This window comes from Poecilia formosa, unplaced genomic scaffold, assembly GCF_000485575.1.
Source record: "Poecilia formosa unplaced genomic scaffold, Poecilia_formosa-5.1.2 Scaffold135, whole genome shotgun sequence".
NCBI lineage: Eukaryota > Metazoa > Chordata > Actinopteri > Cyprinodontiformes > Poeciliidae > Poecilia > Poecilia formosa.
The window spans coordinates 1487842-1502349 of NW_006800074.1; the positions used below are offsets into that span (position 1 = coordinate 1487842).

At 39.0% G+C, this 14508-nt stretch overlaps 1 protein-coding gene across 8 annotated transcripts in view; it reads left to right on the forward strand.

The window, feature by feature from the left end:
• LOC103145094 (IQ motif and SEC7 domain-containing protein 1) overlaps positions 1-14508 on the forward strand; it is a 138409-nt gene that overhangs the window by 88133 nt on the left and 35768 nt on the right. The window contains exon 1 of one of the 8 annotated variants that reach the window (XM_007562369.2): positions 6132-6390. The exons of the other annotated variants lie outside the window; for them this stretch is intronic. Within the exon in view, the coding sequence (XP_007562431.1) occupies positions 6326-6390 (65 nt within the window). The 5' untranslated portion in view covers positions 6132-6325. Of the gene's footprint in view, positions 1-6131; positions 6391-14508 lie in introns of those variants that run through there. 8 annotated transcript variants of the gene reach the window in all.

The window sequence follows — 14508 nt, forward strand, 5'->3', positions numbered from 1 at the left end:
ACATGTTTATTTCATTTTTTTTTTATTGTTGAAATATTCTCACAAAGCTTTCTCATAATAATGTACATTTTTTTTACTCGCAAAGTACATCGCATGTTGAGCTACAGTCGTCGATAGGATTTGCAGTGAAGAGGACTCAAATGCGGTGCCTCATTTCCCTGACCTATCCTGCCCTGTAAACCACAGGGCTGCCGCTTGAGACAGGTGTGAGTGCTGCTGCCACAAATAGATCGCTGCACAGCCCCCCATGACACCAACCCCTCTGTCACCTCACACGCAAACTTTCCCCAACCAGAAAAAGCCGGCTTGCTGCCTTTGAATAATCCCCCCACTCCCCCTCCCCGACTCGCATTCAGAACAAAAAATATCTGACCTCAGTCATCCTGAATGACATCACTGCTCTGAGACCCCCAGCGCCCCCGTCGCCATCAGGCTTACGGTGCATCTTTAAGGGAGCATGTTGTGTACTCTGTAACCAGAGGGAGGCGATGTGACACTAAGTGCACACTCTGGACCGTGTCCCATTCTGCAAGGCCTCTGTTTTGTCATTCAGGCTGCCTGGCTGTAGTCATTATGGCCACCATGAGTATTTATACCCACTGTGGCCTTTGTCGCATTTAGAAATCTTGGCTGCACTGAACACCAACCACCAAACAGACTGTCTGAGTCCTGCTTTGTTTTCCATTTGACCTCCAGATTTTACAGTGTGGGTCATTGGGCGTTGGGGGGGGACAGCCCTTCTCATCAGTGTGTTGAAAAGGAGCAAACAAGATGGAATCAGCAGGGCATTGAGTGGCTTTTCCATTGTGTGAATGTGTATTCTTTGTCTACTTCTTTGCAGCTTTGTGTTTAGCAGAGCGTGTCACCTCACATGGAGCTATTTTTAGCAGAGGGAGAACTGTGCTGTAGTATGTTTTTTTTTTTATTTTTTTATGTCGGGGTGGGGCAACTGTGAAGAGCTTCAGAGAAAAGCGATAAATGGTTGGCTTCAGCTGAAAAGGGCGAACGCGGCCCACTTCTGATAATCCCAGCAGAAAGCAGCACACGAGCCATAGAATATCAATGGAATTAGAGAAATAAAGAGAAATCGGGGGAGAAACGCAACTCTCAAGCTGAGCCCATCCAGCTGCAATCACAGAAGGAAAAGGCAAACATGTGGTTGAGTTGTAAAGTACAGCTCTGCTGTTTCCACTGAAAGGGTGTTATTTAATTCTTGCAATTTCTCTGCCCACTCAGTCATTTTAAACATTGCAGAGAAATGCCCAGGAGCTGGTCACTAGTGGTCCGCATTCATATTTTAGTGCAATTTAGAGTCTGCACCTGGCTTGGATATGACCTTGGAATGTGAAAGGAAACGGACAGCCACACCAAGAAAGTGCAAAATAAACCCACTAAGAATTCCGTCTTGTGTTTTTTTCTTTTTTTTCTTTTTTTACCAAAGCAAGGATCCAGTAACTTATGCAGATTTTTTTTAATTACAAATGTATCAATTAAAGATGATTATTTGGACCAATTCTAAGGATTAGGAAGCAAGACATTTTTTTCTCTCTCTTTTTTATGTGGCTGAAGACGTGATGGTGTTTACAACACATTTTCTAGAGATGCACCAACCAGAGTTGTGACGATTGCCGCTCTCGTTTTTGTAAAGGTTTGAACAGCTTTACCACACCATGCTCAATTATTCTTTCATACAGTGTTAACCTAAAATAAACGGCATACCAATTTTATATTTGAGAGGAAAAAGCTCTAATCTTTTTTTTCAAACGTGTTAGCTATTTTTTACATTACATTATAAATTTAACTAGGTTATGAACTTTTTATTTTAGAACCGATTGCAAAGATTAAATGTATCTTTTTTATATATAAATAAGACATCGGTATGACTCAGTACTACAGGAAGTAAAATAATTTTGGGCTATTTCCACAGAAACAAAATTATTATAGAGCTGTTACATCTACTACATCTTTTCTGTTTGGCATTATTTTAGTGCCAACATTAGCACCCACTCACATTTGTATTTTCAATATGTTAAAATATATTTTAAAAGCATCCTAACCTGACTTTAATTTCTCTAGCATGGTCCTAGTTTGGGAGGAGCTGGTTTACTGGATCAATGTCGTCCCACTCCTGTTGTTTGAAGTCCTTTTAATGAAATGGCAGAGAAAGTGACAGAGTATCTGGAGTTTCTCTTTTTTTTACCTGTTGTTGATGAGAACAGTCAGATACAGAGAATAAAAACAGCACTACTAAATAACCAACTAATATCAGCTTGTTGTACTCTTAAAGCCTATGCTATAAATGAAAAACATCTAAGCTTCAACAAGATTGTGTGTCGTTTGAATTATCACCTTTAACTGTGGTAAAAATTTACTTCTTGACAAAAATATTTTTGAGTGTTTGATAGTTCTGTCTTCACTCAAGCTTCCCAAGATAAAACCAAGATGGTTAGTCGACACCTCAATGATCTATTCCTATACATGTAGCCCGAGACAATAAAGGACAAACATCATGCATACCAGGGTCAACCAGAGACTTTACAGACGGACGCAGTCAGGACAGGATTGGGAAATATTTGTTTCTGCAGTTTGAAATAATAATCGGCTAATACTAAGCTAAAACAGGATAGCTTCCAGCTTCACTGCATCTGGGCAGATAATTTCTTTTCGAGATGGAAGCCATTTCTACTGCTCTCTGCAGAGATGCACAAATGGGGAAAAAAGAAAAGCCTTTCAGATATCACTTGCCTCTTGTAAACTTTGATGATTCCCATAGGATCCCCCTGCCAACACATCTGGTCCAGCTTTGCTGCCAGGATGTGATGAGCAGAGGCAACATATCCTTTAATTAATCCTAAATTAGCTCTATTTATAAATCTGCTGCCAGATCTTTGTTATTAACAGGCATTCTTTGTTCCTGAGAATCAACAGGACTCTTTCTTTTTTCTTTCCCCCCTGTCTTACACAAAGTCCTCTGTGTTCACAAAGCTCTACCGGGCCACTACATCTCATTTAGTATGCTGTTGTATCAAACTATGACATCAGCCTGCTCTAATTGTTTCCAGACCTGAGAAGGGTTGCGTTTTCATTCTACTTTCCATCCATTTCTCAGCGCAGGCCTCGCTTCTCTGCATCTAGCAAAGGGGAAGAAAAAAAAAAGAAAAAGAAAAGATGAGGAGAGAAACGATACATGATGTCATGTAGACGAGATGCATCGCGCCAAAATCTTGTGACCAACTTTCCAGGAAGCTATCACTTTCCCCTCCCGTTTCCTTTGCTGTATTTTCCCCTTCTCTGTGTTTTTTCATTCTTCTTGCAAAAGCAAAGTCCTGAGTTTTTTCTTTTTTTTTTCTTGGTTCCCTGACAGTATTCAAGCAGCACATCTGTGGGAATTCACCAGATAAAGCAGTTTTGAGCTGCTTGTATCTGACTCGCGGATGCCTCCTTGGCAACGGCCCAACTCTAATGTATCCAGCCTCTCTTTGCTTTGCCATGACTGTGAAGATTAAAAGAAGGGCAGGGTTTGAAACCAAAAGGAGTTGCTGGTTGAAAAAAGGAGAAAGACCATATGTATTGAGTTGAAGAAATGGTATTTTATGAGCAGTGAGTGGGCCTCTGCTTGGAATTCTCAATGACATCATGCTGGAGCAGAGCGCCGTGCAGTCAGGACTCCGGAGATGGAGAGGGCCTACAGCAGACTGGACGGCTAGACGGCATCGTAACTTTAGAAGAGGAAGTGAGACACGGAGGCCGGCAGGCTCAGAGAGCCACATAATTCTAACTAATCCTGTGAAGACTTTAATTTCTGAGTTTAAATAAACTCATCAAGTGGGAATGAGTTCAGGAAGAAGTCTTTATGATTCCGAAACCAATGTTGCCCCTGAGCCTCGTGCTAAAACAATCAGTGGGGTAAAACGCCAAATGCATCATAATTTCGCCAAGAAATTGCTGCATATTTCTCTCTCTCAATAGGACAAATAAACTCTGGTTAGCTGCTCCCTGTGGTGCTCTGCCAAAACAAAGCCAGACGCCGGGGCTAATATCTGATGTAACGCAGACATTTCCAAACAAGGTGCTTTGTGCCTCTGTGTGTGGAATAATCAGAGTCCCAGTTTAATAAAGAAAAGTTTAAATGAGTCACCGCTGTTTTGTTTCTTTTTTTTTTTCCCTTTTTTTTTCATGATGAGTAGTCGCATGTAAGCCGAGCCAAGTGTCTGCACCTCCACAAAGCATTAGCAGCTGTAGTCATCCGAGTGCAGGGCCAAGGTTTCAAACTGAAATAGATCAGCTGGTCAGTTGCTGATCTATGTCAGCAGATAATCCCCCTGCTTTGGTCAGACATTTATAGTGGATTGTTATAATATCTTTTACTTACCCTGTTTGGCTATGTCTTTAATTCTGCGTCTTTCATTACAGCCTGAGATGAAAACAGGCGACAGAAGGTGATCATTTCAGGGGCTCAGGCCTGTAATTAGAAGAATCTTCCTCTGGGTGTATGTGCGTGTCTGTTTGGGTGATTGGTGTCCCTGTAAACTGGCTGCATGTGGGAGCCATTCTCCCCTGTTTCCTGTGCTCGTGTCATTCCTTAGAAAATACTTTTGACTGGGGGGATGTTTACCCCCGCACCCCTGGCCTCAGAGGAGCGATTCGTCTGTGGTCTGTGAAGGGTAACAACAAGGGGCTGTCAGAGAACGGTCTGATGCATGTTAGGCATGGGGAGTGCATATGCCAGTGTTGCAGATTTGCTGCAGTCCGCTAGGAGAGGTACAAAATGTCACGCTACAACCCCAAACGCCAATGAATGTTATTGGGACGTCATGGGAAAGACCAACGCAAACTAATTTGTAATTGTGGGTGGAAAGAAAAAGATCCACGACTTTGAAAGCTTTTTCGAAATAAAAATCTGAAAGCTGTAGTATTTATTTGAATTACACTTCCTTTTAGTATGATACCTGTGATTAAAAACCAGTGCAACTAATCAGAAGACATTTACTGAGGGTCCATTTGTGTATAATTTCATCTAAATGCAGCTGTTCTGTTAAAGCCTTAGGGGTTTGTTAGAGAACATCAGTCAACAGACAACGTCAGGATATCAAGCATAAGCTTTCTTTTTTTTCTTCTCAATCAACCCTAAACAAACAACCAGAACTTGAATGGAATGGTTTAGATCAAACCATAGTCAAATGTTAGAATGGCTCAGTGAACGTCTCTAATTGTCCCTACCCAATCTGGTTTATGCTGAGATATAAATGTATATCTTTTTTTTGTTTGTTTGTTTTTTATAAAAGAAGGAAATAAATGTGTGTCTAGCTTGTACTATAGGCTCATGGGGTTGTATTTAAATGCACACATAGATTTTCTTTTTGTTAAGTATCCCAAAAACTATTGCACTCTTAATTTTTTAATGGGTATGAATACTTTTGAGACACTGTACATAAGGAGGTGAAAGAGATTTTTTTTTTTTTTTTTCCCCAGCTAAGAGAGATAAAATCTCTTCAGGCCCTTTTTCTTCTCCACGTCTCAGATCTGAAAGGCTCTATTAATAGAGATCCACTTATTTGCTTTTACCTCCCCAGTATTTTCCCCTTTTTCTTTTTGTGTGAATCTGTAACACATTGTTTTCTTCGTCCTCCATGGAGGATGCATCCTCTTGCCTACACCTTTTCCATCCAAATGCTCAGGGTTTAAACATATAGGCTTATATACACCCCCCACCCCCTCCCTCCTGCTTTGCATCTTTAGCACCTTCCTTCATCACACACTCCGCTCTCTGTGCTGTAACTTCTCCATTTCACGTGTTCATAACATGCCCGAACAAACCTTTTATCTGTCTGCCTCACCTGCTGCCTCGATCCTTTGCATTACAAGTCTTGCGTGGTGTTTGACACCAGCAGCATATTTCTTCCAAATCATCCACTGCTAAAAGCCCCGTCCTTTCACACCCCCCTTTCTCTGCACCCCGCCTCCTTTCCTATACTGCTCAGGGCCTGGCAGACACTCGCACACTCCCCATGTTTCCAAGCCTCCACCCCCCTGGAAACTCCTACCAGCCCGGCGCGCAGAGGACGTAGAGGAAGAAAGACAAAAAGAGAGAGCTCGGTTTGTCTGTCAGTGATCGCAGACTGCCACTTGGGTCCGATTTAAAGGTCTGCCATCTATAGGACGGGAAAATAAATGGGAGTGCTGGTGAGATGCAGTCGGCTGCAGCATGACACAGAAGATGGTTCTGAGACGCATTTACTGTTGGAGTAGTGTTTTAGGCATTATGGGGATTCATGAGGGAACCCACTGATGTTCGGAGTACATCGTCTTGTGATTGCCGGCCAGCATGTGGTGTTTGCAGTGTAATTCAGAGAAGACTCAGTCGCTGCTGGAACTGGAGCTAAAAGGCTGGTAAGACTAATAGAAAAGTGGAAAATGTGCATGTGATTTTATTTATTTTTTTTAAGCTCGTCTGTGTATATTTATTTGGCTTTGAGTGAGGAAACGCTGGAGTTTTTTTTTTTTCCTTTTTAGGAAAGTGAAAGAGGCTGGTGTTGTGTTTTCAGAGAATGACTAGCTCAATGCAAATCTTTAAGATCTATCCAGAGATTGGTCCTCCTTTCTAGGTTTGACTCCCTTCCAATGGAAAACAGATCAGATCCCTGCTCTGACTCACTGTATGTGTGTGTTTAGTCTTACTGTACAGGATCCATCTGGGAGCTGGATTGCATTGCATTCCTGTGGTGTGTCGTGGCCCCCCGACCAACTGACTTTGAGCTACTCCATAACTAGAAAGGCTCAAGGACAGGTGCCGAGGATAGTTTCAGGCACAAGCTTTATTCGTCTCATTTAAAATGAAAGCTCGCTCTGTTGTTGTTTGATCTTGTGAGGAAGGAGGAGGAGAAATGCCTCGATCGCACAGAACGGGGCCTGGTGGTCAACAGGAGATTAGCACTGATTTCTGATTACTTCAGAAGACCATGGATGGTGACAACAAACGGATAACTTACTTCTGCTGGCAGCGTGAATTTTATGTGCTGCACCTGAACTACATGAACATGTAATGCTGTCATTTGATCAACAAATAGTGACTGCTCATCAACTGCTGAAAAAAGGAAAGAAGCCAATCATGTTTCGTTCTTTTTTTTTTTTTTGCAAAATTAAAATATTATGTGCACGTACTTTCAGTAATGCTGAATTACAATACTAATTGCTTTTTTAATATCCCAAATGAGAAATAAAAAAGCTAATATTTGTATTTCTAATGACAAAAAAAATAATCAAAAGTGTCTAACTTTGCTCATGTGCTGCAAAAAAAAGTGGAAAATAAACATGAGTGGAAGCAGGTCAGTGATTATTATAAAATATATAAACAGTACATGTATTTATTAATTAATTGATATAAGTTGTGTCTATATCTCTGAAGTAGTGATATCATAGTCCTTCTGAGGTGATCACACATTTAACCACCAGCAATCCCCTCACTCATCCAGAAGAGGACAGATATGTTTAAATTACTTTTCATTAAATCAGAAAATAAGTAGATGGAGGTACAGTCAAACACTCCACACCAAAGCAATGTAAGAGTCGCTTGAAATGATGGCAGACAGATTGGTGCGTAAGGGGGCCTGTGGGCCACGCAGCAAACAAACTTAGCTCTCTTGTTTGAGCTAATCAAAACTAAAATTGTTTAGTTTCAACAAAACAATTTTTGAAACTAAACAAAAATTAGTTTTTGTTTAGTTTTTTGTCAGCCTGAAGTAGACAGATAACTCCAGCCTGCACATAGCCACTTGATGTTTTGAAACTTTCTCACAAGGGATTAATTCTGTCTCAACTTTTGGGCTGGTTTAATTTTTGTCTAAATTTGCACCATTCCTAAACATGACTCATGGTACTAAAATGTCAAACATATGGTTTTTGTTTATCATTGTAATCCCTTCTAAATATTCAGAAAATACAGTAAACAAGGTATGTTGCTGTATTTTACTCAGTCAATATTTGTGTTTTACCACTTAATATTTCTGTGTTCCTTTTTTTAACCCACTTTTAAATATAAATAAATAAATAAATAACATTTTTATTTATCTTTCACACTTGTTAAACAGACAACTTGGATATTTCAAATATTTTAAGTTACGTATTTCTCGTTTTCAACAAGGACTGGTTCCAAAGAAATCAGTTTTAAAACCCAGACTAAACACTATGACTCAATCAACAGTACAATCAAAGAAAAGTTGAGCTTGATTTGAATTTGTGTCAAAGTTGTTATTGCAGCCAGAATATATTAACCTGTAGATTTATTTTATTACTCTTTTAGTTTTTGGAACACCCAGTTTCATATAACCTTCAGCTGAACTCAAGGATTCACAACATTCGTTCACAAAACAATGAGTGACATTTAGATAACTAACACACTTTCCTTTGCTTTTCTTTTCTTTCTGGGTTTTTTTTTTTACAATCTGTAGTCTTTTTTTTTACCTAAAGACAGAGCCAGTTGTGTCCCTTAAGAGATTCAGTTACTGCTTCCCTGTACAAATAGCTACCAAAAAGCCATTTTTGATCCATAGAAATACTGTAAAACCCCTCAAAATGAAGCACAGAGCTGACAGTCAGAGTATCAATCACGAGTTGTAATGAGACTCCAGTTGACTATTTACAGTCTGCAGAATACTCTCAGGAGCAGTACTGTCAGTCAGCTGGCGAGTGCTGATTCCAGTACACAGCCAGGTCGAACTGTAAAATTCTTAACTTGTTCCTCTGTGTGTGTTTTATTGCAGCTGCAGGATAATTCATTAGTCCAGTTATTGGAGCCGAGACAGTCGGGTTACCTCTGTGTTTATTAGCAGCTTCACCTTTTAAACACTGGACTTGATTCATGTGCTACCGTGACGTCTCTTGAGCTTCCACCTGAAGTCTTCTCACTTCTCCATCTGTGTGCTGTGAGATCTGCTGGGTGCATCTGTATTTATGAGCTTTCTGAGTCACTTTGAAAAGGGTGAAAATATCTGCTTCGAGCACATCACTGCATGTGGGGTAAGCAGTGTGACGTGGAGGTGCTGCTTGATTTTTATTGGAAGGGTCACCTAACTGCTTGTGTTTATTTACACACATAAAAACTGGCATCTTTTAAAATGCAGAGGTAACGGGGGCTGTATTTATGGATGTACATTAGTGGTGCAGAGATGAGGTGTGTTTCTTCATAACTGATAACGGTGCTCATGCAGATGAAATATAGTAAGCTACTGGGATCACCTCTCTCATTCAGAAGAGGACAAACTGTTCAATGAGGAAAAGAAAATAGAAGATACAATCTAAAGCGCCACTCACTAAAGCAAAGCAAGAATATGAGCTGGTGAAAATGCACAGAATGTTGATGAGCAGTCTTATTGCTTTATTTAGCAGCACGAGAAAGATGTGGGTCCCAATGACCTGTGTCATCATAGCTGTACGGTGCGCAGCAGAGTCCAAAAACCATAGAGAAACAAAAAAAACAATACTCAAAACAGTCAAAAAAACGCTCACAGCATGGGACAGGCAGCCAGCTATTTGTTTTTTTACAAAGACATACTTTATTTACAATTAAGTAGAAAATAAGATAAACTCTAGAAAAATGTTCCTCAAAGTATTGTGCTTTTAAAAGTTTGAATACTCCACCCTTTTAGATAACTATGCTCGTGTAAATTTGAACAAAGCTGTGCTCTCAACAGTCTGTGTGTGATTAGACCGCACATTTTAGAGAGTCCTTTATTGAACACACACACACCTGCGCAATAACCATGCTGTCTAATCAGCATCTTGATATGACACACCTGTGAGATGGATGAATCACCTCAGCAAGGGAGAAGTGCTCACTAACCCAGATCCAGACAATGTCAACGTAGATTTGACGGTAGCATAGAAAAAGCCTTAAATCTTTCAGTTTAGCTCCTGCAAAATGAGGGCAAAAACAAGTGCTACGTTTATAATTTCTCCCTTGAACATTTCCTCAGTACTACATCTCACTTATTTTTCATACATTTAATTTCAGATAAAGTAAACTGATATTTTTTGTTGCAATGAATTGTTGTTTTCATGCTTTCCTCATTTGATCAGGTTTTTTTTTTTTCTTTTTTCGATCTGTTCATGTAGATTTAGACAGTTTTCTTTCCTGACGATTCCTAAAAGAAAAAATATGCAGCAGGTTCCTCTAATAGATATAGTAGGTTGTAAAATTATTTGTTTTACATAAATATTATTTGCTGATGCATGTATAAACCAAATATGATGCACATTGTTAGATGTGATGTTTTTACTGAATATGAAAAACGATTACACTTTCCTGACCATTGCTTTTCATTTATATCGTCTGTAAAACTCTTTTTTGTTAGACTTGAATGTATTAAGAAAGTAGTTTCAATAATAACAGTATGTTTTAAAAGCAAATAAGTAAAATAAGCCAAGTTAGCTGGTCATTTAACTATTTAGTCAGTTTCTTGGCTAAATAGAAGCTGACTAAATAGCTTCTATTTAGTCAGAACACTATTTAGTGTTTTCAGTGGCTTTTTGCCTTTGGTACAAAAAGTCACTTTTGTGGTATGCATGAGTATAATATGCTTTTTTTTGCAACATTTCCTCTGAGCATACATTGTGTTTCTCTGAGACACTTTAATCTCCATTTTCTGAAGAAAAAAAAACAAACAAAAAAAAAACCCATCAAAAACAACCATGTTGAATTGTTTGGTTAAAATTAAAAACATTTAACACCCATTTTATAATTTAACATCTGTCTTTGGGGGAAAAAATGAAATAGGATCTCATATTTGTATCTGTGTTTTTATTACAGGAAGGCTTAAAAAGGTATGGGCTACTGTTGTGCAGACATTTCCTAAATGTTTCCGAGAGCTGACAGTTTTGTAGCTGTTTTTGTGACTTTGTTTGGGGACTAAATTAGTTCCAAGCTGTAGCTCACTCTGCCTGCACCTCATTAGCTTTCTTCTTTTCCCAGAACTCCTGTCGATGTGACTCGTCTTTTCCGGGATGTAGGAATGTTTTCCCCCAGGTCCTACTGATGAAATGGGTTGAGGCCTGGGCAAGGGCCTAGGTCTGCTCACTCAGGATGTTTAGAGGGGAAGAGGGTTATTGTCCAGTCTCTCCTCACCCCCCACCCACCACCCCAGACTCCCGATCCCACTCCTCCAAATCGTTTAATCTGAAAATCACTGCCAGCCGTGTTGCTGTGCTTCCCTACATCATAAGCAAAAGGGGCTCCAGACCCTAAAGGAGGGACAGTTGCTGTTCGACAATTTTGCTTTCACATTTCAAGGGCAATCCAGTCATGATCAGGAGGTGATGTGGAGATCACATCACTGCTTCCTCGTTCATGTCTTAACAGCGTTTTTTTTATTTTTTTATTTTTTATTATTATTATTATTATTATTTCAGTGTGCTTTATATGACATCATGTTAATATAAATCATAACATTTACTGTTTGCTTCTCATAGATGCCCTGCCTTTTTCAGCCTCTCCCTTTTTCTCTCCAACGTCCATTGCAGCTTAAAATATAAACTCCTCTGTTTTCTGTTCTCCACCTTCTCCCTCAGTTTTCTCCATCAGGAGCAGCTGACCTCACTCAGTCAAGTATTCGGTGACCTCAGAGCAAAAAGCGCAGCCGCACTTACTCATACTTTCTTACTTCTCCACGTACCCACAGCCCCATACCGGTCTGGATATTTGGATGGTTAAATGAGAAGCAGAAGAAAGGCACTTAAGTGAAAAAAGGTTCTGCCCCACGAGTCTCATTGGGGAAAGGCGAAGCCAGCTTTGTAGTAGTTAAAGTTTTGCGTCAGTGCTGTTAATGTTCTTAGTGTCGATGGATGGAGTGAGACAACACACCCAGTGATGCATCCATGCAGTTTGTGTTGTTTTCGTGATTTAGATTGACACCTTAACTGTCATGATGACACAAGTGTCCTCATGGGCCTATTGACTTAGATGCAAGTGTTTTGAGGGTGACAGTTAAGGGCTTAAATAAAAAAAAAAAATGTCATGTTACTTAAATTCTGCCTAAGCATGAGGTTTAATAATTTTGCAGAGGTGCAGTTTACCTGTCTTAGTTTAGCAGAGAGTCTTGTTAGCATTTGCTGAACAATGTTACACATAGTAATAAAGTAAATTGAAGTTTGCAGTGATGACCTGGGGTGTAAAAAAAAAAGAAAATTGAATTTAAATTCATCATAAATGTATATTATTTCATTTTTGTCCAAGGTAAGCTCAATGTGTCTAATTACTGAAATTCATTGTCACAGATGGCTTCTGTCTTGGATGCCTAAAACAAGAAGTGCTGTAGGTTGCAAATTCAAATTGTCATCATTGAGCCTAATTTACATTTTAACATATTTATCTGTTTCAGAATATTACCATGACAATTAGTATTCACTATGGCAATTAAGTGGGGAAAACGACAATTTGCTCAAATCGTTCACTCTTACTTTCACCTATGATGATATGAGATTAGCTTGTTTATGAAACTTTTGTCCTAAACTTCATGTCTTTAGAGTGTAATTCAAGTCTTAAAGTCTGATTTTATGACTTAAGTGTGACTTGAGTCTAAAATCTAAAGTCTAAGAGTCCCAAAGCTCCATCTCTGGTTCTCAGAGATTTATTTGAAATCTATTCTCAACTTCTAATTTATACTGAGCATCTAAGAAGCAAACTGTCCACCAACTGGTGGTCATTATTGCTTTCAAAATAAAAAAGCATTCGAGCATTTCTAACCTTCATTTAACCACATGTCTAATTAAACCTCTGCTGACTGCTGTAGAAAATCAGAGGTACCTCTCATCCGTATTCTGGCTCTGCGACAGAAGGCAAGGTGTCACTTTTAACTCACAGAATAGCAGCTTTGGAGTGCCATGACAGATGGCTGGAGAGATTTGTCCCAGTGGTGATTATGCAATGAAGTTGGATTTTCAGTGACTTGTGGTCGCTCTGGTGTTGCGGCAGCAGTATAAAAGCGTGGCTCTTTTTTTTTTTCTTTTTTTTTTCCCTGCTACTGTATTCTCAATCTCAGTTGAACATTGTCTACATGCAGCCCTGAAAAAGAAACTGTTAACAGTTACTTTCAGTTAGTTAATTGCATAGCACAAATTCCGAACACGTCATTTCAACGCCTTTAAAAAGACGAACTAATTCATTTCATATAGGGATGCACGATATATATATATCAGCATCAACATCAGTTATTGGCCGATGTTAGTCATTTTTTAACATATTGGTATTGGACCAATAACTTGACTGAATTTATCAAATTCAACCAAATTAAATTAAATTGTATGCAGTCCTGGTAGATTTGTCTGAATTAAAAAGCTAAATTACAATAGTGGATTTTTTTAAATTTATTTTCCTCAGAGTCTTTGCTATTTTAAGGAATTGTTTTTGTTGTTCTTTAGAATTTGCAGGATTGTGAATAAGGGCATGTTTGCAAAGAAATTACATAAATGCCTTATTTTTTTTATTTTTTGCAAACAGACAATCATAAACTTTGATTTATGATCAAATAAATGAATTGGATTGCTTGCATTTGCAGTATTTTTGCTAGCCACATTGTTCTTTTGTTCGTCTTATGATTTCCCCTTAAAAATTTAAACACGCCTAGAGTTGGCACTGACTGTTAATCCAATGTGATGATGACATCAGATGCCCATTCAAAGTTTAATGTCAATAAGAATTTCTGTCTATGACAGATGGAAAAACAAGGATATAAATACCAAAACAATATTAAAATATGACTTTCCTTTAGGTTTTAGTTTTTTTTACAGGTAAAAGTGTAAAATCCATTCAATCCCATGTGCACACTTGCAGTATGATACGTGCTGGTAACTTAGCAACCGCTTCCTGTCTGCTTGTCTTGAGCTTTTAAATACTTTCCTGAAGCAAGGTCACAAAAATTCTCCAAATGATTTGCATTTGTCTATAAAACTAATCAATCCGTCCTACGCTCTCCCAAAAATGTAGCTAAGCTATTCAATTTGGCAGTAGAAGCAGCATAACTACAGAAAAAAATATAACACATACTGTTGGTGTTAGAAATACACTTCCACAAGGAAGAAAGGAGAATTTGGGTCAGCTACAAAGTGCATCGAATCAGATTTATTTCTGTTTAAAATTTCAGAAAGATTTAATAGTGCTTTCAGTTGCTGTCATTTCACCGGCATGCATTTCAAATCAATTAATCTGTACTAAGTTGAACTGCAAAACTGCATGCATCTGGAGTCTGAAGTCATTCAGTTCCCCTTTTTTCACTCAATGCAGCTTTCTCTTGTTTGATAGGCTGCTGCCACTGCTGAATGTTGATTTCAGGCCCCTCTAATGAAGGAAGTGGATTGTGTACACTGTATGGGTGTGTCAAGTCACAGTTCAAACACATTCGCCTGTGAGTGAACTGTGGGCACACCATACCGTGGCAGAGAAGGAATGTTGGCATGGTGTGACTGATTGAGCAGATCGGCAACTCATTCAGCGACATCTCATCTCGCTTAAGGATTTAC